This window comes from Lissotriton vulgaris, chromosome 7, assembly GCF_964263255.1.
Source record: "Lissotriton vulgaris chromosome 7, aLisVul1.2, whole genome shotgun sequence".
NCBI lineage: Eukaryota > Metazoa > Chordata > Amphibia > Caudata > Salamandridae > Lissotriton > Lissotriton vulgaris.
In genome coordinates, this window is record NC_141695.1 from 1,588,083,027 (window position 1) to 1,588,105,800 (window position 22,774).

The following is a 22,774-nucleotide window of genomic DNA, read 5'->3' on the forward strand; positions in this document are numbered from 1 at the left end:
GTTACCATTACCTCCATGTATCCATAGGTATGCCTCCTGGGAGGAGTGATTGCATCTCTTAAAGTGCTAGCCATGAGAAAGTTATGAGAATTAGGAACCTCAGTTCTGCATTCCACATTGGTTCAAAGGGTGAATTCATCAGCTGGGCGAATACCACATTGAAGTTCCATGTAGGCATTGACATGCTTCGAGGGGTGCTTCTTTCTTTACTCCTGGGAACGGCTTCGCCTGTGGTGAAGATTCTCCTACTCAGTGTACGCAATGATGGCTGCCAAGTGGACTTTGATAGAGGCATAGGAAAGCTTTTAGTCTAGTAGTTGTGTCAGGAATCTGACTGTTCCCGCAATAAATGGAAGGTAATTCAGCTAGGTGTAAAGTTTACTGGCTGTTGGCCACCTTGCTTCTTTAAGAATCTCCATCGACCTTCTTGGCAACGTGAGATGCCAACATTTTAAGTCATCAGGGACCATGCTGCAAGGTTGAGGAGGTTTAGTATCGAGTGCCACACTCGTCAGTACTGTATTGTTAATAGGTCTTGTGCTGGTAGTGGGATACATTGCCTATGGGATATTTCCGTGAAGTTTGAGAACCAGGTCTGTCAACCTCATTGTGAGGCTATTAGAATCCGGTTGATTTGTTCCTGTCTGCACTTTTGGATTACCTTCGGTATTGGTGCAAAGGAACAAACAAATCTCCTGACCACTTCGACAGAAGCTGCAAAAAACAAATGGACGTATTGTGGAACAAATTAAACATTCACCCCAGTCAAGAGATCTGGGTTAAATCAATTGTTCTTTTGCTCACCATGCCACTCCAGCTTGGAACCAGCCATATGCAAACCAGTCTTGACTGATTCTCATGGGAGCAGACCAGCTTGAACTGCCATTCCAGGTCCTCCCTGGACACGAAAAAAGCATCCTGTGATCGACTTTTTCGCAACACACACGCCCTTGTCTCCACAGGACCTGAACTTCCACCTCAGAAACAACAACACCACCAACTCCACCACCCTGATCAACAACCTAGCCAACCTCGGACTCCGACAACTCGTCACAACACGCACCCACTCCGCCGGTCACACGCTTGACGCCATCTTCTCCGCAAGCCCCCACGTCTCCTTCAACCATACCTGGGAACTCCACTGCATCCACTTCACCTTCAAGAAGTGCACGCACCACCGCACCCAACAGATGCCTCGCCGCTGTTGGAGCAAAGTCAAAGACCAGCTAACCACCACCCTTGCCCAGAGCCCACCCGCCGCACCCACCGACCCAGACACCGCCGCCCGCAACCTCAGAAAGTGGAACAACTGCGCCAACACCCTCGCCCCGATCAATAATCCCTCCAACAGTCACACCTACAAGAAAGCCAGCTGGTTCACTGAAGACATCCGGGCCTCCAAGCAACCCTGCCCAAAGCTGGAGAAGATCTGGCTCCGTGAATGAACACAGGACAGCCACACAGCCCACAAAAACGCCACCCGCAGACACCATCAGATCCGCCAAAAAAGCCTCCTTCAGACTGCCTAGACAATGCACACAACAGCAAAGAGCTCTTCCAACATCATGAAGAAACTCTCCAGCCCCACCTCCAACACCAATGACGTCCCACCCTCGCAAGACCTGTGCGACTCGCTGGCCACCTTCTTCCACCGCAAGATCGCAGACATCCACCAAGACCTCCACGACCACCATCCGCACCAACCACCTGCTCCCCTGGACCAACACCATCAAGATTATTAACATCCACTCCGGATATCCATCAGACCCATGCCCACACCACATCTTCAACAAAGCCAGCAAATCCATCGCGCCCCATCTCCGGAAAGTCATCAACACCTCCTTCGAGACAACAACCTTCCCGGAGAGCTGGAAGCACGCCGGGATAAACGCCTTACTCAAGAAACCCAAGGCAAAACCCATGAACTTCCGGCCCATCTCCCAGCTCCCGTTCCCGGCAAAGGTCATCGAGAAAACAGTCAAGGAACAACTGACCTGCTACCTCAAGGAGAACAACCTGGACCCTTTCCAGTCCAGGTTCCGCAGCAACCACAGCACCGAGACTGCCCTCATCGTTGCCTCCGATGACATCAAGTCACTGCTGGACAACAGAAACAGCAGCACTCATCCTCCTGGACCGGTCAGCCGCCTTCGACACAGTCTGCCACCACACACTATGAACACGCCTCCACAATGCCGGGATCCAAGAGAAGGCCCTGGACTGGTCCACCTCCTTCCTCTCCGAAACACAGAGCCCGCCCCCCACCCCCCTCCGCGCCAAAGCCACAGAGATCATCTGCAGCGTACCCCAGGGATCATCCCTCAGCCCAACTCTGTTTCACATCTATTATGGCACCGCTCGCCCAAGTCACCCATCAGCACGACCAAAACATCATCTCCGAGGACACCCAGCTGATCCTCTCCCTCACCAAGGACCCTCACACCGCCAAACCCAACCTTCACGAAGGAATGAAGGCTGTCGCTAAATGGATGAGGAACAGCCGACTGAAGCTGAACTCGGCAAGACTGAGGTCCTCCTCCTGATCCACCCCTTTGGCCTGGGACTCCTCCTGGTGGCCGACCGCACTGGGAACCACTCCAACACCCACTGACCACTCACACAACCTGACCACTCACACAACCTAGGGATCATCCTCGACTCCATCTCTCCATGACTAAACAGGTCAACACAGCCTCATCCTCCTGCTTCAACACCCTCCGTATGCTCCGAAGGATCTACAAGTGGATCCCCACTGAAACAGGAAGAACAGTCACCCAGGCCCTCGTCTGCAGCAGGTTGGACTACGGAAACACCCTCTAAGGAGCCTCAGCCAAACTCCCGAGACGGCTCGAACACATCCCGAACGCCTGATCCTCAACATCCCTCGCCAAACCCACATCACAGCCCACCTGAGACCTGCATTGGCTCCCGGTCAACAAGAGGATAACCTTCAGTCTCCTCACCCACGCACACAAGGCACTCCACAACACTGGACCAACATACCTCAGACTGCTTCTATACCCCTACCAGACCGCTCCGCCGACCTCAGCACAGTCCCCCACTTCCAAAGAGCAACCTCCGGCGGCAGATCATTCTCCCACCTCGCTGCCAAGATTTGGAACACCCTCCCCATCCACCTACGGCAGACCAAAGACCTGCTGACCTTCAGAAAACTCCTCAAGACCTGTCTTTGAGCAGTAGCAGCATTCCCCACCCCAGCGCCTTGAGACCCTCACGGGTGAGTAGTGTGCTTTACAAATAATATGATGGAACGTGAAATGCCAACATTTGTATCCATGTTCTGCTTGTGGAGTCCCCAAGATCTAGATCTGCTTAAACACCTCTGGTTTTCGTTAAGTGTGTGGTTTTGCTATTGCCCATCTCCATATATTCGCAACCAAGGTTGATAGAGTAGGATCTTGTCCGGCCTGGTTTGTTTAAGTAGCGCACTGTTTAGTTCTGTTGGAATTAAAAAAAGTCCTCACTGTCCAGTCTAGGAAAAGCATTTAATGCCAGAAAAATCTTTTGCAGCTCCAGCACGTTGCACTGCTTCCGTGGGGTTCCAGATATCCCAGATATTCAGTCTGCCCATCCTATGTGGGATACATCTCTTGTGTTGCAAGAGAGAGTTAGTGAGGGAAGCAAGGGTTTTGTGGTTCCAACCTTTAATCCCATTCTGAACCTGGTCTGTAACCAACTAGCTTGTCCCAAATCCCAGTTGATTGCGACTGTACGTCTCCAAGTAGCTCTACTTACCTGGGCAGCTGTGGGTTTTCTTCATCGGGTCTCTTGGACCGAGCCTTTAGCTTTTCTTCAATCTCAATCTCCCCACTGATTTACATTAGGTGCCAGACGCTCCATAGGCACTATACACCTGTGCTGCCGAGGGTGTAAGTTTGGCGCAGCCTTGTGCCCTCCTACTCCTTCCCCCAGACTTCCCTTAACTTCAGGAGATAGAATCCCAACACTGCCCCACTCACCTGTGAGAAGTGCATCTCCGAGGACCCCCAATGTCCATTGGTTAACACAAGGCACCGTCCCTGAATCAGACTTCTGCACCTGGCCACCCCTGTGCCACTGCAGTTAAGGTGCCAATCTTAACCTTGCCTGGTGTCAACCTGAATCCGGAACAGTAAGTTGTGTACTTACCGGAGAAATGCATTCTTGTTTTCCTGCACAGGTTAACATTTCAAAGCTTGAAACTTGCTCTAAGTGTACACTTTAAAGTATCAAGGATTTCCCCAGAAAAAAAGTACTTAAAGTTTGAAAACATCGCTAAAAAAAAAAACCTTCAGAAATGTCTTTATTGGCGAGGATCTCCATTGAGCTGTGTGTCATTTATCAATCACTGTGTCAATAAATAAATGTCTTACACTCCTTTGCATTAGGCCTAAGGCTGCTAGACCACACTACTACAAACTGAGTGCAGTGCTTACCTTGAACCCTGTACACTTCTGGGGAAATCTTTGGACTCTTTGCACAATGTAACTACTTAATGAAATATCATAACAGTTATGTTGGTTTACTGCAGGTAGGTGTCCTGGAGGTGCATTGTTGCCACATAGTCTATCAGGGAAATTACCTCTTGTAGCGCAGTCATCTTGCATTTCTGCTATTATGAACTTGTTTACGGACCTCATGTCCAGTATTTGTCTTGGTCGGAAGTCTTCTTAGTCGACGAGGAGGTAGTCGATGAGGATGTCGTCGACTGTATCTTAGTCGACGAGGAAGTTGTAGATGGTAACTTGGTCGACGAGGATGTCGTCCACGGTAGGGCTAGCTGTCGACGGCAAGATGTCCGTCTCTTAATGAGCAGTACTAAACTACCCTTCGGGTCACTGCTTTAGCTGGATATTTAAATAACTCTGCCCTGATCTAGCAGGCTTGGGAGCATTGGAAGAAACTCTTTAGCGCCTGTAGAAGTGTCTCCAGGAGGAAACGTGCTTTTGATTGTTCTACTTCCAGTTACTCTCTGCAGGTGCCTGCAGTCTGCTTTTACTACTGTGTTGCATGCAGGGATGTAATCTGGTGATGGTTTTGATGGACAAAACTACACCGCCACACATTCATCTGGTGAGTACAGAGATGTCTTGCCAGTCCACTGTTTCCCCTGTGCAGGAGGCCTTCTTGCTGTTCTTCCTACAGGTTGGAAAACAAACTCTTCTTGCAGCTCCGATAGTGAACATGCCTCCTGACTAGCTAGTTTTCCATCCGGTCCTTGAGCTAAATCCGCCTCAGGGCGGGGGGCATCTCCCAAGTCTGGGGAGAAGCCAAGGTGACACAAAGACAGCAAAGACCTCCTGCCTTGAAATGCGGATCAACCATCCTGCTTAGAGGAGGTGGCAACATCTTCTGACAGAGCAGGAATGGTATTTGCCCTCAGAGAATATAGGTTCTCACCTGCAGGGGATGAGAAACCTGTCTGATGGCAGGCTGGTCTATACCAGTCAGCCAGCACACTAGAGGTTGGTAGGTTCATGGGAGGGGTACCTAGAAGGTACCCTATGGATGCATGCATTTATTAAAAACAAAACACTCAAAGGAATAGGAGAGGTTTGATACCAAACCACTTTGATTTCAGTGAAGCCATCATGCAGCTAGGAAACTCCAGCACAAGCTCCCAGTACATTCACTCAAGATGGCTTCACTGTTCACCGGCAATGACTAAGAAATCAACTTGGACATCACAGGGGTATAATCGGCTCAAGCAGATAGGTTCTCACATTTAAAATACACCCAGACGTGGGGCTGTAAGGCCAGCTGTAGAGCGGACTAGCATATATTGTTGAATGCAGTGCCTGCTGGCATGGGATTAATGTCCTAGGAAGTTTAACTTAGAGCAAAGTAAGAAAGGTATGACTGGTATGGTCACGTCGGAATAAGTGTCTTCAGCAGTTATTTCAATAAATACAAGTGAGATTTTGTTCCGTTTGTCAGCATTCATCGGACGAGTCTTCAATTGAAAGATACTAACAGTAAGTTTGTTGAAGGTGCTTCTTAGATGGCTTTTCACTCTAGTGGTGAAGAGGAGGCAGGGTAGACAGTATGGCTTATTGTTTGGGACTCCTCTTCACCTCTGTTTTACACGAAGGTTACTTGTGAATTTAGCAGCATGGAATTTCCCTTATGGGTGAGGCACGAATGCCATATAATAATGTATACACACTTCAATAGTGAATCCCCCAGTTTGACGCTGAATATTTTTTCTTGCTCAGATAAGACTCTGAAGAAGGGATCCCATCCCGAAAAGCATTGGGCAGGGCAGATTGCCATGTAAACTACAAGATAATTTGGTGTTACATAAACTATGAAGGCATCAATGTTATGATTTAGCAATATATGCAGTCTATTAGAAAAAGAAAATTGCATTAAGTATTTTCTCAAATAAATTTGAATGGACACAATCATAAAAAAATTAAATGGATTTGAATCTGTAAAACGCGTGGACATTACATTTAAACTGAATAATACATTCCCAAAGCTGTGCATATAGGGTCCAAGGCCCTTGTAGTTCTTGGCTTTAGTTAAAATGACATACGTATTGCAGGTGGCATACATTTTAGTGTAGAATGCAATTGACAAGCAAGCAATATTTTGCCTTACATAGATTAGAAAAGGTGTGTACAATATATTAACACAAAATGGATACACTCCAGGGTGCGGGACTTCATGCAGACAGAAGTGAATACACAACATAGCACATCTCCAATGGCAGTTCATGCAAGTGTGGTGAGGGGTTCCCTTAAGGGGGCCAATACATGCTGCAGCCCTTAAGGACCCTCTCTAGCATCCATGCCCTAGGTATCAGGAGTCCTATTCTGTAGGGACTTACAGGGGTGCTAAAGTTCTTGCCGATTGGGTAAACACTTGTACAGTTTTAGGGAAAGTTCTGACACTGACCTGGATAGCACTTCTGCCAAAATTGCATCATTTACCATGCAAAAAGTGGGTGTGACCATGACCAAAAAGGAGGACTTTCCTTCCGGAGCCATAGCAGATATTCACTCTGCTCTCAGACAGAATGTAAGTTGCACATGGAACCTGCTACTTGGCAAATATCCCCGCTGCGGACACCATGGGGGTCATTAACAACAAGTAGGGGGACAATAAACTAAGTTGCAGGTAAGACTTATTCTTGCCTTTGTGCAAGTACTAGGACATTGTATAGACAACCATATTCAGCCTGATGAGGGCCCGAAACAAGTTGGCACAATGAAAAAGGATGCATGAACCCCAATGTTTCACTTGATCCGTTTTTTCAAGGCTTCATAAATTCCAAATAAAGGAAACTGCTACAGGTTTACACAGGCAGTTCGTTGTATGGACATTAGGAATTCCACATAGTTTATTTTAATCTCCCTTCGCTTGAGGCCGCCTTGATGGTATTATTCAATCAGGGGTGGGACTATCAGTCAGCAGGCCACAAATGTGCTAGAGACTTTACAAATATCTAGGATATTACATCAGCATTGCCAGAGACCATCTTTAAATGTTCAAGCGTGGGCTTCCTTCTCCTTTGATAGTGTGGAGGGAATACAATAAATCAGTTTTATAATACTTTGCTTCCACTATCTTGCTGTTGTGTGCCACACAGCATTCCAAATCGGACATGTCGTAGCCTCTGTAGAAGATTGACTCCATGGGAACCAAATGCTCAGACCGGTTGAGCATGCAACCGTCCAAATAAAGATCATGCACTTAGAGCATTCATGTTGGCCTTGCACAGATAACCAACTTTACTACAGATAAAATTCAGGAGCAAGGACCTCAGCTGAGGAGGCAGACATAGCCAACAGGATGTTATGAAACAACAAATATTAGCATCATAAAGGGAGAGGAAAATCTAAACTGGGTCAGAACCCTTCACTTGTAAACACCACTGGAAAATTGCTAAATAGCTTACCGTAGCAGATCTTTGGTCATCAAACATCTTATTTTTCTGGAGCTCTCTGAATAGCTCTCCACGTGGTGCATATTCCAAAATAAGGTAAACTCTGGTAGCATCATGGAAGTAACCATACAGCCTTAATATGTTGGGATGCCTGAAAGACAGATTGAGTGTTAAAAAACAAAAACTAGGCTGTGCTCTGAGAAGTAATACCAACCTGGTATTCTATTTCAGCCCATCTACACTTTACCTCATGTCCTTAGTCCCTAGAATAAATGTACTTACTAGTACCTTATCTAAGATCATAAACTCAACCAATCTCTGTAGCGTGGATTCAGTCTGTCGTCGTCCAAGTTTGGCCAACTTAAAGGCTTGTTGGACAACTAGCCCCTGCAAACAAAAAGATAGGTACTTAACTTCTCCAGCCTTTCTGGGTGTTGAATGGATTGAAATAGAATTGATGAAATTGCATCAGTGCACTGTGTAGGTTGCCCACCAAGCTGGTCTAGTGGCTAGGCTGTGGGGATAACCACCAATGTACACTTCCTCCAGCAAAATGCACCATGGCCAGGCCCTGGAGCCAACCTGACAAAGGCAGCTAACTCACTTCATAGTAGGGGGTTGGGCAAAAGGACAGCCCAGAACCAAGTGTATAAGGCCCACAGGAACCCGTCCAATTTATTTATCTTTTATTATGCACATTCTAAGTTGCACTCCCTATTAGCCAGTAAAGGATCTGAGATTGCGGCTTGGTTTGTGGCATTTCAAAGAGGCGAGGTACCCTGTACCTTGGTCATTGAAAAGCGAGTGACAGAAGTATATGGCTTTAACTGAGATTCTTTTAAGAGACGGCCAATATAGGCTAAATAGAGCAGACGTAGCAGCATGTCGGTGGATTTAGTACAAGGCAGGCCTTGTACACCATTTTGCAATTGCTGTAGTTTCTGTAATCTCGATTTAGTAGTTCCCAGGTAGAGTCCATACAGTTGTCAAACTGGGAGGTGACTGATGCTTGTAGAATTATCTTCCTTACCGAGGGTGGAAGGACATTGAAAATCAATTTTTCGCCACAGCAACTATTTGGTGTTAGAGTGATAGTGCCAGATCTAGCCACACAGATTTTATATTTTTTCCTTGGGGACTGGTAGGGCCCATTTTTATCACGCCACCAAGCTGAGGAACATTTAGAAGGGCCTTTTTCCAAAAATGAGAACCTCAGTTTTGTTGGCATTTAATTTGAGGCAACTATTGGTCATCCATTTATCAGTCTGTCAGGCACCTCTCCAATTGTATTGCCCTCCCAGACTCCTGTGATAAAGTAACTATAAGTAGAGTGACATCCGCATAGGATAGAAGCGTTACGTTACAACTCCATTTCAGCCTGGGAGATTGGAGATATTAAATAAAATAGGGCTCAGGATCAAGCCCGGTTGCACCCCTTGGGCCAGTGAGATGGGGTCAGAGGAGTCAGGTTTTTGCACAACTTAGAAGGAGCAGTCCTGTAAAAAGTATGCCAACCATTTCCCCTCGTGCCAAGCATGTAGGAGTAAGCTGTATGATAGTGCCCATGGCAAAAAAAAAAAATATATATAAAATAAAATGGATGGGCAGAATGCTGAACAAAGCCATATTTACCCCAGTAAAAAGGGCTGGTCCTAAATCTATCTTTTTTGCTCCCAATGCCATTCCAGTTGAGATCCAGCCATATGCAAATCAGTCTTCACACTCTTTCCCATGGGAACAGTCCTGCCTGAACTGAAAGGGCGGAACTCCGATCTAACAATCAGTTCTGCAGTCTGACCCTGCCATCACCATAGCGCAACAGGGATTCTGTATACAATAGTGCCATGTCTATCTGGGTTAGAGGGGCCACCTTATCCAGGGTAGCTTTGACCAAACTACAGATGCCAGCAAAATCTGCTGTAGTTTACCAGCCCCCCGTAGTGGTTTGATATAGAACGTGTAGCAGATCCTCCCGTGGCATTTTCATCCACCTACAGGATTCCGGTGTGTGAATTTGTGCGGCACTATCTGGTACGGTTGCATCGGAAAGGGTACGAGTCTATGATCCGACCAAATTACCTGCTCAAGGGGCCTGCACTATGATGTTGGCAACATTTGCAAAAATAGGATAGTGTGTGTGTGTGTGTGGGAGGGGGGGGGGGGGGGGGGGGAGGGGGGGAGGTAAGATTAGCTGCAGGTACCAAAATCGTCTATCAATGTGTTAGCTGCTGGGCAGTTTTTATCATTGAGCTGCAAATTCAGATCCTCTAAAACCATTGCCTAAAATCGGAGTGTATAGGATGGTATTAAATCCTAATGAATTATGATAAGTAATTAGAGATAAAGTAATATTATGGAAACCTCAAAATATATAGCCCATTGGCTTTCATAACTTGAAGACACATATGCATCCCTGCATATTGTCTTTGTATGCAAAGCCAAAATGAGGCACACAAGATGGTATTTTAAAGTTCAATAAAATATCAATACCCATCAAAACGTAGTGCAGCTTGTCTATGGAATCTCTATGGGGGCAATTGTGTTATTGCCAATACCTATGGCATGAAATGCAGTTTTGACACTGCGCATGGTTTGTTTTTAATGCTATCATGAATTTTCCGTTATTAACATATGCCCCATTACTTATCAAAATGTGTTAACATTTGAAACATAAGTTAAGATGAACTCCCACTTGCCAATGGGTTTTAAGCTCTAGCCCCTGTAAGTGCATGTATCGTCTTGCAGGCGGTTGTATTACACATCAACAAGGCGAACACCAAAAAGCGCAGATTTTTGTTTCTCTGCACGGTGACAATGTAACTGAATAAAACAGTTGCATTTCACTGGATTGGACTTTTTCCTGCCATAGCCAAGTGAGTCTCAATTTGGTGGGAGAGGAGTGTTGCGTTTATGGACTGGTTCCTCAGACAAGCGCACAGTTTCCGATTGGGCTCCCCGGCAAAGAACTAGGAGTTATTATATATATATATATATATATATATATATATATATATATATATATATATATATATATATATATATATATGTCTATCTATCTATATCTATACGCACACAGACCCCTCAACCCCAATACAAGACCATTGCTCAAACAGTACTTTTAAATGTGGTGGGAATAAGCTAGCTACAACTCACCTTAAATGAGACTGGATTTCAACTTCTCTCCTTAGCTGATGTTCAACTCCTGCCTTTTCCAGCTGAGATTTGAAGAGCACCTTCAATGCTAGAATGAATTTGCTTTGCTGCTCACGGGCAAGATACACGTTGCCAAACTTTCCTTTACCCAATGGACGTCCAATTTCGAAATCTTCCAAACACCACTGTTTCCTAACAAAATGTGTAATTAATGAAAAGGTAAAGATGTAAATGTTGAGTAAATTCAGATCATGGTTTTGTCAAGTAACAACCCAAAATGAGAACCACACTACAAATTCATCCACCAAACCCAAGTTAAATACCCAAATACAATGAAACAAAATCCATTGCCAACTTTGACTTCGCACTGGCCAATTCTTCTGCCATCGAACCACATGTTCAGTACAAAATTAATGTGGAGTTGAATGTAAAACATCTTTGTTTCCATCTTCAGCTTTTGTAACACGTATCTTAAATTACTTTAGCTGTGCTGGGGCTTTATCCGTTTAGGCTACCCATACACTTTCACTGGGAGGCAGGTGGGTCGCATGTGAATCCTGAAAACTGCACAACTTGTTCCATCAAACTTTTGCAAGATTAATATATTCTAGACTCACTAGCTGTAAAAACATTAAAGGATGGGGTTTAAGTGAGTTTGCAAAAGTGAAACTGTCCCACTTGTGCCCTCCGGTTACATCGATATCCACTACACCGTAAAAGCGCAGATTAATGACCTTGCACATTTAAAATGAAACATACACCCCAAAAAAAAAAAAAAGCTAGCGCACTGTTGCTTATTTAAAAAGGTCTTTCCTGTTAGGCTGTATCAGATGTGTATGGTTTGTGCTACCCATTTTATGACCGGAATTTTTTTGTTACAATGGATAACACATTCCTTTTTGCCAATACGCTTCCCCCGCCACAGACCTGCGATACTTCTTGTAGTTGGTTTCTTGGGACAAGCTGGGCAATTACCTGCAAGGTGGTCCTTTTTATTAGATTACTGAAGGAGTTCATCAGGGGACAAATTTCAAGTTTTTACCAGGAATTAAAGTCTGATCCTCTGTGGGAAATAAAGCACTGCCTAAATTTGTTCCGGTTAGTACCTCTATTGCCCCTTTTTCCAGAAGCTCCAGTAATCGTAATAGTTTTAGTTCCCCTCTGCAATTGCCACTCCTCTTTGGCTTGAGATTCAGAGGTATTTTTTCCAGTTCTGTGCAATATCAATGTTTTATAATATTCAGAACCACCTGGTCAGGTGATTTTCTACAACTCCACAAGACAACCTCCAAAAAGAATTCTCACGGATTGTCACGGGTGTGGCCCAGACAATTACTGCCAATAACAATCATTTACCTAGGGTGCAAATTTGTTCATGGGTTGACCCTTTTTTCTGGCTCAGAAGAAATAGGTTGGCTACGAGTAGCAGTCGTTTTGCAGCCTTAAGAGTTTTCTGGATTCACAAGCTGGGCATCTACTCCGCCACCTAGTGGTCTGGTCTAGAATTCTGTTTTGTCCAGATTTCTGCCCAGACCAACCACCGCAATATTTATTTTTTTAGACTGCCTCAGTAGCATTGGTTTTCACACCAGAAGACATATCAAAGGGGTTTCATATTGGTTTATTTAGATGTTCCCGGAATTCACATGCACAAGTGACTCGAGATTTCACATTAAGGTAATCAGTGAAGGATAGAGTTAGATTAATTTCTTACTCCCCACAATTTAAGAGTCACAAGCACTAAAGATGCTGATTATGTTTTTAGGTCTAACCTAGGCAGTGTATGCACGGGGTCTGAGACATGGTGCATCTACAATATGGGCATCAAGCACTGCCCAACTTTATTGGTTCCACTTGCTATCCTTTGTAAATGCAGCATTTTGTTTGGCGAATTCACTTAGTCCTTCCTTTGGACTTTTGCATCCTTCAATGAGGACTGCCCCGGTTACAAGTGGTCTCCCTCTGCAAGTTATTTAGCAAACTTTGAGAACACCTTTGTTGGCCTGCCACTGCTCTATTAAGTGTACTGCTTTGATAATTTGTGCACTATTAGTGCCCGTTTAATTTGCTGGGCAAGCCAGTCTTTGCAGGTTGAGATGAAAGGGTGAAGCTGAAATGGTAGGCATTGGGTGAACCGGTGCAGAGACTTAAACCCAGTTCCCAATGTAGCTGCTCACATTCAGTAATCAGATACAGTGAATATGTTGGGAGTATTTTTATAAGTGACCACCAAACCTTCCCATGGCGATTACTGCAGCTGTTGCTAGTTATCAACTTGAAATTTGACGCTGCAGATACGGCGCAGGAGACATGGTGTTTTATTCTTCCTTCTGAATGCACTGCACAGCGTCCGATTCCTTCAAGTCATGACTTCTGCATTTCTTTAACATGCCAACATGCTTTGTGTCCCAGTGCTTGGTTATAAAGAGGTACTTTTGTGCCTGTTAGTTTGGTATACTTCTCATGCTACCATGAGCTCACTGCAACCGTCACACTTACAGAAAGAATTCCTAGTATGTATTCTCCTTGCAGTTGCACTTCCCAGACCCCAGAAAGCCTACCAATTCTCAAGCCTCCCAAAAAAAAAAAAAAACGACTTGTGCACGGTACCCATGCGCCCTGTTAGCAGAGGGTGCTATGTTTCTGCAGGCTGGTAAACAAGACTATCTAGTCCACCTACATGCTAGTACCTTTGCTCCTAGGTATGACATGCCCTTGTGTGCATACCCATCACAGACCCTAAACTATTTACAGATTCCTAGTGCTTATAGGAATTACACTGCCCAATATTGAAGAATTTATTTTGGGCCCTCTAGATCCAAACCCTCATTGCCTCAGATACCTACAGAGATTTTGCAGCTCTCCGGGTTAATATATGGTTGCCTCAAGTCTGTGCTTGGACTTAGTGCCCAATTGATCAAAGTCTAATGAACACTTTTTTGAATTCATCTCATCAGTACTCCTGAACCATACACAGTTCTGAGCAATGAAAACATTGAGTATGCATAAGATACACCAAGCATATCAAAGTAAGATAGTCCCTCTTAAATTAAAAAGGCATTATTTATTGGAGGCTTGTGTTGTACTTTAGTGCATTGAATAGTAATGGATTGATATCTTAAATTAGTGAGTTTTAATACGAACACATTTCCTACCCCTTAGTAGCTTAAGACACTGAAAGCCAATAGCTCTGGCTAAACACTTTAAAAAGGTCCCAAAAGCAGGACCTATTGACTAGGCCAATGCTGGTTTTCTTGTAGTATCCAGCAGTTCTGAGGAGAACCCCCAAAATAAATTGGGCAGTGTCAACACAGTTCAAACCTAATCACCAGAGTTTACTAGAAACATCCCAGGGAATAAGTAGAAACAATAGCACAAAAGACATCCCTGTTAACAGCCGGTCTTCAAATAAACTTAGCACCTCTGGGCATAGTACAAACCGGCAGGAGCTAGCAGGATTTGCTAAAGTTTTGTCAGCTCCCAGTGGGCATCCAATTTCAGAGCTGGGATATGCCAGCCATCCATAAACATGTGTGCAATTTCCATGCAATAGTTAAATGGCCTGTCCAATGTTGTGGGCAATTAGGATTGGGACCTGCTCGACACCACAGGCCCAGAGGTAGCCTTCCTGACAGAGACGTGGTGGAACGACTCCTTTGCACCAGACATTGCCGTGGCAATCCCAGACGGATACAAGATCACCCGCAGGGACCGCGCCAACAGCATCGGAGGAGGAATAACCATCGTCCACAAATCCACCCTCAAGGTCACCACCCATGCAGACGACACCCTCAGCACCGCCGAACACCTGCACTTCCGGATCCACACCTACCCAAACACCACCCTCGGAACTCATCTACAGACACCCCGGGCCCGCTTCAGCAACTCAATTGCTGACCTCGCCAGCACCCACACACTCGCCTCCACGGACTACATCCTCCTCTGGGACCTGAACTTCCATTTCGAGAACAACAAAGACGACGCCAACTCCTCCACGCTGATCGACAACCTGGGCCTCAGACAACTCGTCACCGCGCCCACCTACGCCGCCGGCCACACGCTGGACGCAGTCTTCTCCACAAGCACCCACGTCACCTTCGACCACACCACCGAACCCCACTGAACGACCACCGCTGCATTCACTTCACCTTCAAAAAACCAACCACGCACCATCACACCCAACAACTGTCTCGCCGCTGCTGGTGCAAAGTCACCGAAGATCAGCTATCACCACCCTCTCCCAGAACCCACCCACCGACGACCCCACCAACCCAGACGCCGCAGCTCGCAACTTCAGACTGTGGATCAACGACTGTGCCAACACCCTCGGCACCACGAACGCACACCGGACAACCACGCAGCCCTCAAGGACGCCACCCGCAGACACCACCATCTCATCAGATCAGCCAAGAGAGCCTTCTTTAAAGACCACCTGGATAACAAAGCACACGACAGCAAAGAGCTCTTCCGCATCGTAAAAGAACTCTAACCCCAGTGCCAACACAAACGGCATCCCGCCCTCACAGGAACTGTGCGACTCACTGGCCATCTTCTTCCACCGCAAGATCGCCGACATCCACGAAAGCTTCAACACCACGACCGACCAGACCACGACAGACTCCACCCCTCTCCCGATCACCAACCGCCTGACCTCCTGGTCCAACGTTAGACGTCGAGACGCGCAAGGTCATGAACTCCATCCACTCAGTGTCACCGACAGACCTGTGCCCACACCACATTCAACAAGTCAGACCCAGCCATCACACCCCCAACTACGGAAGATTATCAACATCTCCTTCGAAACAGCGACCTTCCCGGAAAACTGGAAGCAAGCCGAAATAAACGCCCTCCTCAAAAAGCCCAAGGCGGACCCCAAGAACTTCCGGCTTATCTCCCTGCTCCCGGCGAAGGTCATCGAGAAAATAGTCAAAATGCAACTGACCCGCCACCTCGAAGACAACATCCTGGACCCGTCCCAATCCGGTTTCAGTCGAAACCACAGCACAGAGACAGCCCTCATCGCCGCCACAGACATCAGGCGCCAATTAGACAACGGCGAAACATCTGGCCTCATCCTCCTGGACCTCTCGGCTGCCTTCGATATGGTCTACCATCGCACTCTGAAAACACGCCTCCAAGAAGCCGGTATCCAAGAGAAGGCCCTCGACTGGACTAAATCCTTCCTCTCACAGATCCCAGAGCGTCCGCCTCCCACCTTTCTGATCCGAAGCCCCCGACATCTGCAGCGTCCCCCAGGGCTCCTCCCTCAGCCAGACGCTGTTCAACATCTACATGGGAAAACCTAAATTAGTAAAAGCACAACAGGAAAACCTCTTCTGCATTTTTCTATGCTCTTTAACATCCGTTTGGCTGTTAAGATTACCTCTTAATGTGCTCCAGAACTCTGCCTCAGGGTTCTTGTACAACAGCAAATGACTCACTACTTTCAGACCAGTGGAATAAAAAAAAAGAAATCTGAAGATTAGGAGCAACTAATAGGGCATTGTGGCCTTGCATTTAGCATGAGGGGGGCTGGTATTAGCCACCTCTGTAGTACACAAAGAAAAATGTAAAGACATTTCCAGACCCAAACACCAAATGGCAGAATAATGCTCAGCAAGAAAATCAAAGTAGGTTCTAGCTGCAAAGCACCAGCCACATCATTAGCATTATGTACTACATCCACTTCCATAATTTAAGTCCACTTTGAGCTGTACATTTTATTCCCAATGGTGTATACAAACCTTGGTTGTGGCGATGCAAAGGAAGATAGGAATTTACCTTCTAACCTATCAAGAATCTGGGTCTAGGCAAAATAAAACATTTCAAGCTTCTGTTTAAACAGAAAGACAGTCACTTACTTTTTTTCCTGGTCACCAGGATGGTCAGTGCCTTTTGGATCAGCAGATTTAGGATTCTGACCTGCAGATTACAAATTAAAACAAACTAATATCCAGAAACAAAATCATGAAAAGCTGCCTTATTTTTACTGGATTAAAGATGGCCCTTTCCCTTCTGAACACAGGCCTAAGAAAATGTAAGTGTATCCCCAACCTGGGTTGCTACTCTTAAAGGACGCAAGCTGCGCTAGCTCACTGGCTGTGGTACTATTGTGCAGGGCTAAAGAATCCACAAACTGACAGCATACTAGGACATGAGATATAGAGGATAAAAACAAGGGGTGGGGGGCTGCACAACTTCGTTCTAACCACCATCCATTCAGAACCCAAAAAACAAGCGAGTACAGGATCAAAAACTAAATAGCTAGAAATCAGGTATTCCAGACACCCCAGTAAGGAGTAACTGACAGTCTTCACCCCAAAATTTGCCAGCGACAGTACAAGGGATGAAAAAAGTTCCCAGAAACAGGTTCACACAGGGCACAAGACCAGAGAGAGCAGCTCAGAAAAACATCACAAAAGGTGAAAATGTTTTTGTGGGGAAAATAACTCCAATTGGAGCTTTTATTCAATAAACTGTAGGTTCCCCCTCTAAACAAAGTAGACTTCTACTTTCTTTGAAGAATCTCAGCCAGATCGATCTTTGATGGAAACCTGGTTGGAATAAGAATCTGCACCATATTTCAGTGTTACCCTTCCCCAGAATGATAAAATATTTGATTCAGACTGGCAAAATAAGGCAGGGGCTCCATCTTTATAAAAAAATAACAACAAAAAGGTGAAATCTGTATTCTTGGACGAGAGTCTTGCATTTACTATTCAACTTTCCCACACTTTCACCTTGTCCGGTATAGTAATTTATCACCCTCTAGGATCACCCACCCTGTATCTACAGGTTCTGCCTGATATAATGGCAGAACATAACATGCAAAACACATTTTTTTGGTTTTGGGTAATTTAAACATACCATTTCGAAATTCCAGAGACCACTGTAAACAAACGCAGGACCTTGAGGCCATCCAGCTTACTCAAAGAGGGGCCTACTCATCCCTCTTTTCTCAAACTTACCTCAATTAAGATTACAACCTTCCCTCCAAGTGTGCTGGTTGAACCACTACCTGTTTTTTTTTTTTAATTTAAACAGCCAAATTGTCACACGCCCAGCATTCATGACCATGTAGATGTCTGGATTTTGGGAAAAAATGGAAATCTGATCCAGCTCAGTTCCTTCTATCAAAAAAGGGAGTTAGCGGTTATGTACACCACATTTGAAAACTGGATTGCCAATTCTCTAGACCAGTTAATTCCCAAGAAAAAAGTAACGCTGTCCAACCTGCCCATGGCAGGAGCCCCTAAACCTGAAAAGGAAATGCTAAAAGAAAGTTGGAGAACACACTAGGATACAAATAGTAAAGCAAGAGAAAACAAGCACTGGCGTTGTCAATAGGTTTCTCATTTGGAAAGTTGGAGCTATTGGTTTTGTAAATGACATTTTATATTTATATATCGTTATTGGCATTGTCAAAAACAATATATAAATATAAAATGTAATTTACAAAACCAATAGCTCCAACTTTCCAAATGCGAAACCTATGAGCAACGCCAGTGCTTGTTACATAAGAGAAATCAACACATGGAAAGCGCACTATATAAAACTCTAAAATAAATAAGCAATGCCCACCATCCTACCAAGGTAGTACGACCGAACCACGCCTTGCTTCGCCTGTGCTAAATGATGTAGAAGACCAAAAAAGAACAAAAAAGTTTATTAATCTATGTATATATTTATTGCAGATGGTTTAAAGTAGCCAGATACATGACCTCAATGTTCGTAGTTCCTGTGTGATTGGTAATCTAAAAGACAACATTTGTGTACTCAAGTTCCAGAATGCACGACCTATCAACCAATTCTGAGCAATAAATGTAAAGTCATCAATAAGAAAAATATTTAAAGGCTGAGGGGTTGCCAGAGCACTTTAATATTTTCCAGGCATGGTATATATAGATTTTACAATACATGCATAGTTGTCCCACTAATTTCTGTGGATGCTCGGTGTCCACATACAGTGTCCCGCTGCTGTTCGCCAGCAACTTAGCCTGGCTGTGTAACCGCACTTGGTAACCCGATACAAAGCAATTCCTTGAAACTGTTGGGCAACTTTAAAAAAAACATTTCCCAGTTAAAAAGGCAGTTGACAGCTTTATCGGAACACTTCCGGAGATTTTGGAGAAACAAACGAATCTGAATTAGCTTGCGTTACAAGGGATGCGAGGCCGGCTGACAAGGGCGAAAAAAGATGCGCCATTTATCCCAGGTGGGAAAAAAAACACAGCTGTGTGCCTTATTTGTAAGGAGCTTTCAGAATTCGATTCTACACGAAGCCTGTTTGCAGACTTTTGCCTGTACTTTGGCTTGTCTATACCAAAACATTAAGGTTATCATTTGTTAAGGCCTTTTTCTCCCCGCGGGGGCCCGTTTCCCTCCCTCCCCCTTTGCTCCCGGGTGGTTTTGAAGAGCGTGCTCTGCCTGGAGATGTTTTTTCTAGCCGCCTAGACCTGCCAGCGACGGAGCCGGCTGGTTTTCTCCGGTCGCCCCGCGGGATGCCCTGCGAGATGCCCTTGTGTCTCCCGCACAAAGCAGGTCATTTCAGAGGGGCGTTGAGGTCTGGGGCCTTCCAGCTTTAAAACCCACTAGACATATTAAGGTGCCCCTCTCGCCATACCACACATTAATCAACTAACAATGAACTGGCGCCTGTACGGTCCGCAAGGCCGGATATATGATGTTACAACGCGTACTTTTAGCACGCATACCATTACCACGCATTTTTTACAACGCAGGTCATTTTACAACGGAAACCTTTACAACGCAATACACTACAACGCATACCATTACAACGTAAGTATAGGTAAGTATATAATATCAATATGTAATGTAAATAATTATTTTATTTTTTATTTAATTATTAAATAATTTTATTAATAAAAATTAATTTTATTATTTGTAAATATGTTAAAAAACCCTGTACCCCTGTACCTCAAAACCAAAACCCAGCCCTAAAACCAAATACCCCTGTACCCCAAAACCCAAACCCAACCCTAAAACCTAAAAATACCCCTGTACCCCAAAACCCAAACCCAACCCTAAAACCTAAAAATACCCCTGTACCCCAAAACCCAAACCCAACCCTAAAACCAAAAATACCCCTGTACCCCAACCCTAAAACCTAATACCCCTGTACCCCAAAACCCAAACCCAGCCCTAAAACCTAATACCCCTGTACCCCGAAACACAAACCCAACCCTAAAAATACCCCTGTACCCTAAAACCCAAACCCAGCCCTAAAACCTAAAAATACCCCTTTACCCCAAAACACAAACCCAAACCTAAAACCTAAAAATACCCCTATACCCCAAAACCCAAACCCAGCCCTAAAACATAATACCCCTGTCCCCCAAAACCCAGCCCTAAAACCTAAAAATACCCCTGTACCCCAAAACCCAAACCCAGCCCTAAAACCTAATACCCCTGTACCCCAAAACCCAAACCCAACCCTAATACCTAAAAATACCCCTGTCCCCCAAAACCAATTACCACTAAAAAATGTTTAAAAAAAATGTAAGAAAAACTTACCTATAATTATACGTACGTTGTAATGGTATACGTTGTAATAGTATGTGCGTTGTAGTGTATTGCGTTGTAGAGGTTTCCGTTGTAAAATGACCTGCGTTGTAACAGTATGCGTGGTAATGGTATGCGTTGTAAAAAAATCCGTGGTAACAGTTACATACCGTAAGGCCTCCGTGACTGGCCCCTTCCGATTGACTATGTGCAAAAAGCTCATATTTCTGTGGTGACTTGTCACTGGTGGTGTTCCTTCACATTAGAGTTCCTTTAGCCTCGGCATTTCCACGAATTACCAAGTGCAACCCATGACATTCAAACCCAAAAAGCACTAAACTGGTACATGGGGAGACCTGGCCACAGGCGGCCATGTTATCACCCTAAATTCTGTCATCACGACTTCCGTCCTCGAACTATTACAGAGCCTGCTGGTCCTGATGTGAATAGACCTTCCATAACTCGTTGATGCCTGCGACCTGGGTACCACGTGACCAAGGCAGAGAGAGCTCTGAGGTCTGGCAGCAGAGAGGCACTAGCATCAAGAGGGCCTGGACAGGTACTGAGATCAGACACAGATGAGTACGTGTCTCATTTAAGGAGTTGCAAGTGTGACTATGTATCTCAATCCCAGGCTAGTCTTGCCTCACTGAGAGCGTTACAGTGATGGGGTGATGCAAGTAGCATCCTTGAACCCCGAGCTTTGTGGGGACATAGGGGGCCACCCATTGACGGTTTTCTGGTTATACATTTGCCTCCAGGGTGTGTAAGGCAGCAGGGAGAGGAGCTGAACTCAGGGCCGTGGGCAGCCATTTCCCTCAGCGCAGGCCTGCCCTTGTATGCCAGAGCCGCTCCCTACTGCTAGGGTGCAGGGCCGTGGGCAGCCATTTCCCTCAGCGCAGGCCTGTTGCTCGAATGGTGAGATCTCACTCTGTGGTGGCGAGAGCCGTGCCTCGCACTGAATGGGTGAGGCGGCGGCATGCATTAATCCTCGCTCCTAAAGGCCTCTCACTATGTTCTAGTGGACGCCGAGGACGGGCACTCGCACCCTTTCAAAGCCCTCCTTCTGATAGCTGTTTACATGCCGCTGCTCACAACACCACCGACCTGCCATTAGACACGGAAAAACAACACCGGAGCAGCAACCCGGGCCAGGGAGCGCCTGTGGGGCTTGAGCATGTACTGCGCCCTCCCGATTCAAGTCCTGGCAGCAGCAGTAACGAGACTCGCATGAACAAATGAGCAGAGAAGCAGCAAAAGAAATAGTGGTTGCTGTCCTACTGGTGAACTTCGTGTAGCCAAGAAGTAAGTCGCATGAGCCGGAGCAACGTGATATTCAAGACTAACATGATATTGCGCATCTGTTACGGTAGCCGTGTTGCAGGGCGGGAGAGACTGGTTGGGGGGACGGGGGGGAAGGAATGCGAGCGAGGGGAGGAGAAGTGTGGCAGGGAGATGCGCGTGCTTTTGTGGTCACGCGACTCACATGCAATGTGAGAAAACCGCAGTGGTTTGACGAGTCGATCAAGCCCTTGAATTTTCGCCTATTACATTCGCAAGCGAATGATAATAGGCGAAACCTAAAAACAAGTTTAACAGCATAGTCAAAAAAATACCACCATGCCATTAGGAAGGCCAGAGGAATTTAAGGTCTTTTCCCTCCATTAGGGGAATGGGTGGAAAAGCGTGCAGAAAGCTGTTCGACCAGTTGATCTATAGCGCATTCCCCAGCGTCCCCTGCTGGTAGTACCTGGAGGCGAAGTCTCGGCATTGGCTGTTTTCGGCGGTGGCGAACAGATCTACGTCTGGAGTCCCCCACCTTGCGAAGACTTCTCCTAGTACTTCGTCGTTTATGACCCATTTGTGGTTTTCCTGAATCAGTCTGCTCAGTGTGTCCGCCTGAACATTCTGCACACCTGGCAGATGGGTAGCCGTTATAGTCCGTCCTCTGGCCAGAAGCCAGTGCCAGATCGCCTGCGCCTGTGACAGTGCGTGATCTCGAACCCCCCCCTGCTGGTTGAGGTAATACATCGTGGTCATATTGTCCGTCTGTACAAGCAGAGAGTTGGTCTGAAAGGACGGAAGAAAGGCCTTCAGTGCCAAGTGAACAGCTCTGAGTTCCAGGAAATTGATGTGATACGTGGCCTTCATCGGGGACCACGTTCCTTGAATATGTAAGTCTCCGGAGTGCGCCCCCAACCGTGGAGA

The 22,774-nt window shown here is 45.8% G+C and overlaps 1 protein-coding gene across 2 annotated transcripts in view; it reads right to left on the bottom strand.

Annotated features, from left to right (window-relative positions):
- The window catches only part of AURKA (aurora kinase A), a 123,795-nt gene that overhangs the window by 26,355 nt on the left and 74,666 nt on the right, over positions 1 to 22,774 (bottom strand). For both annotated transcript variants that reach the window (XM_086932486.1, XM_086932487.1), the window contains exons 4-6: positions 16,906 to 16,966; positions 11,045 to 11,236; positions 7,904 to 8,042 (exon numbers count right to left, since the gene is read on the bottom strand). In XM_086932486.1, coding sequence (XP_086788612.1) covers positions 7,904 to 8,042; positions 11,045 to 11,236; positions 16,906 to 16,966 — 392 coding nt within the window. The remainder of the gene's footprint in view (positions 1 to 7,903; positions 8,043 to 11,044; positions 11,237 to 16,905; positions 16,967 to 22,774) is intronic.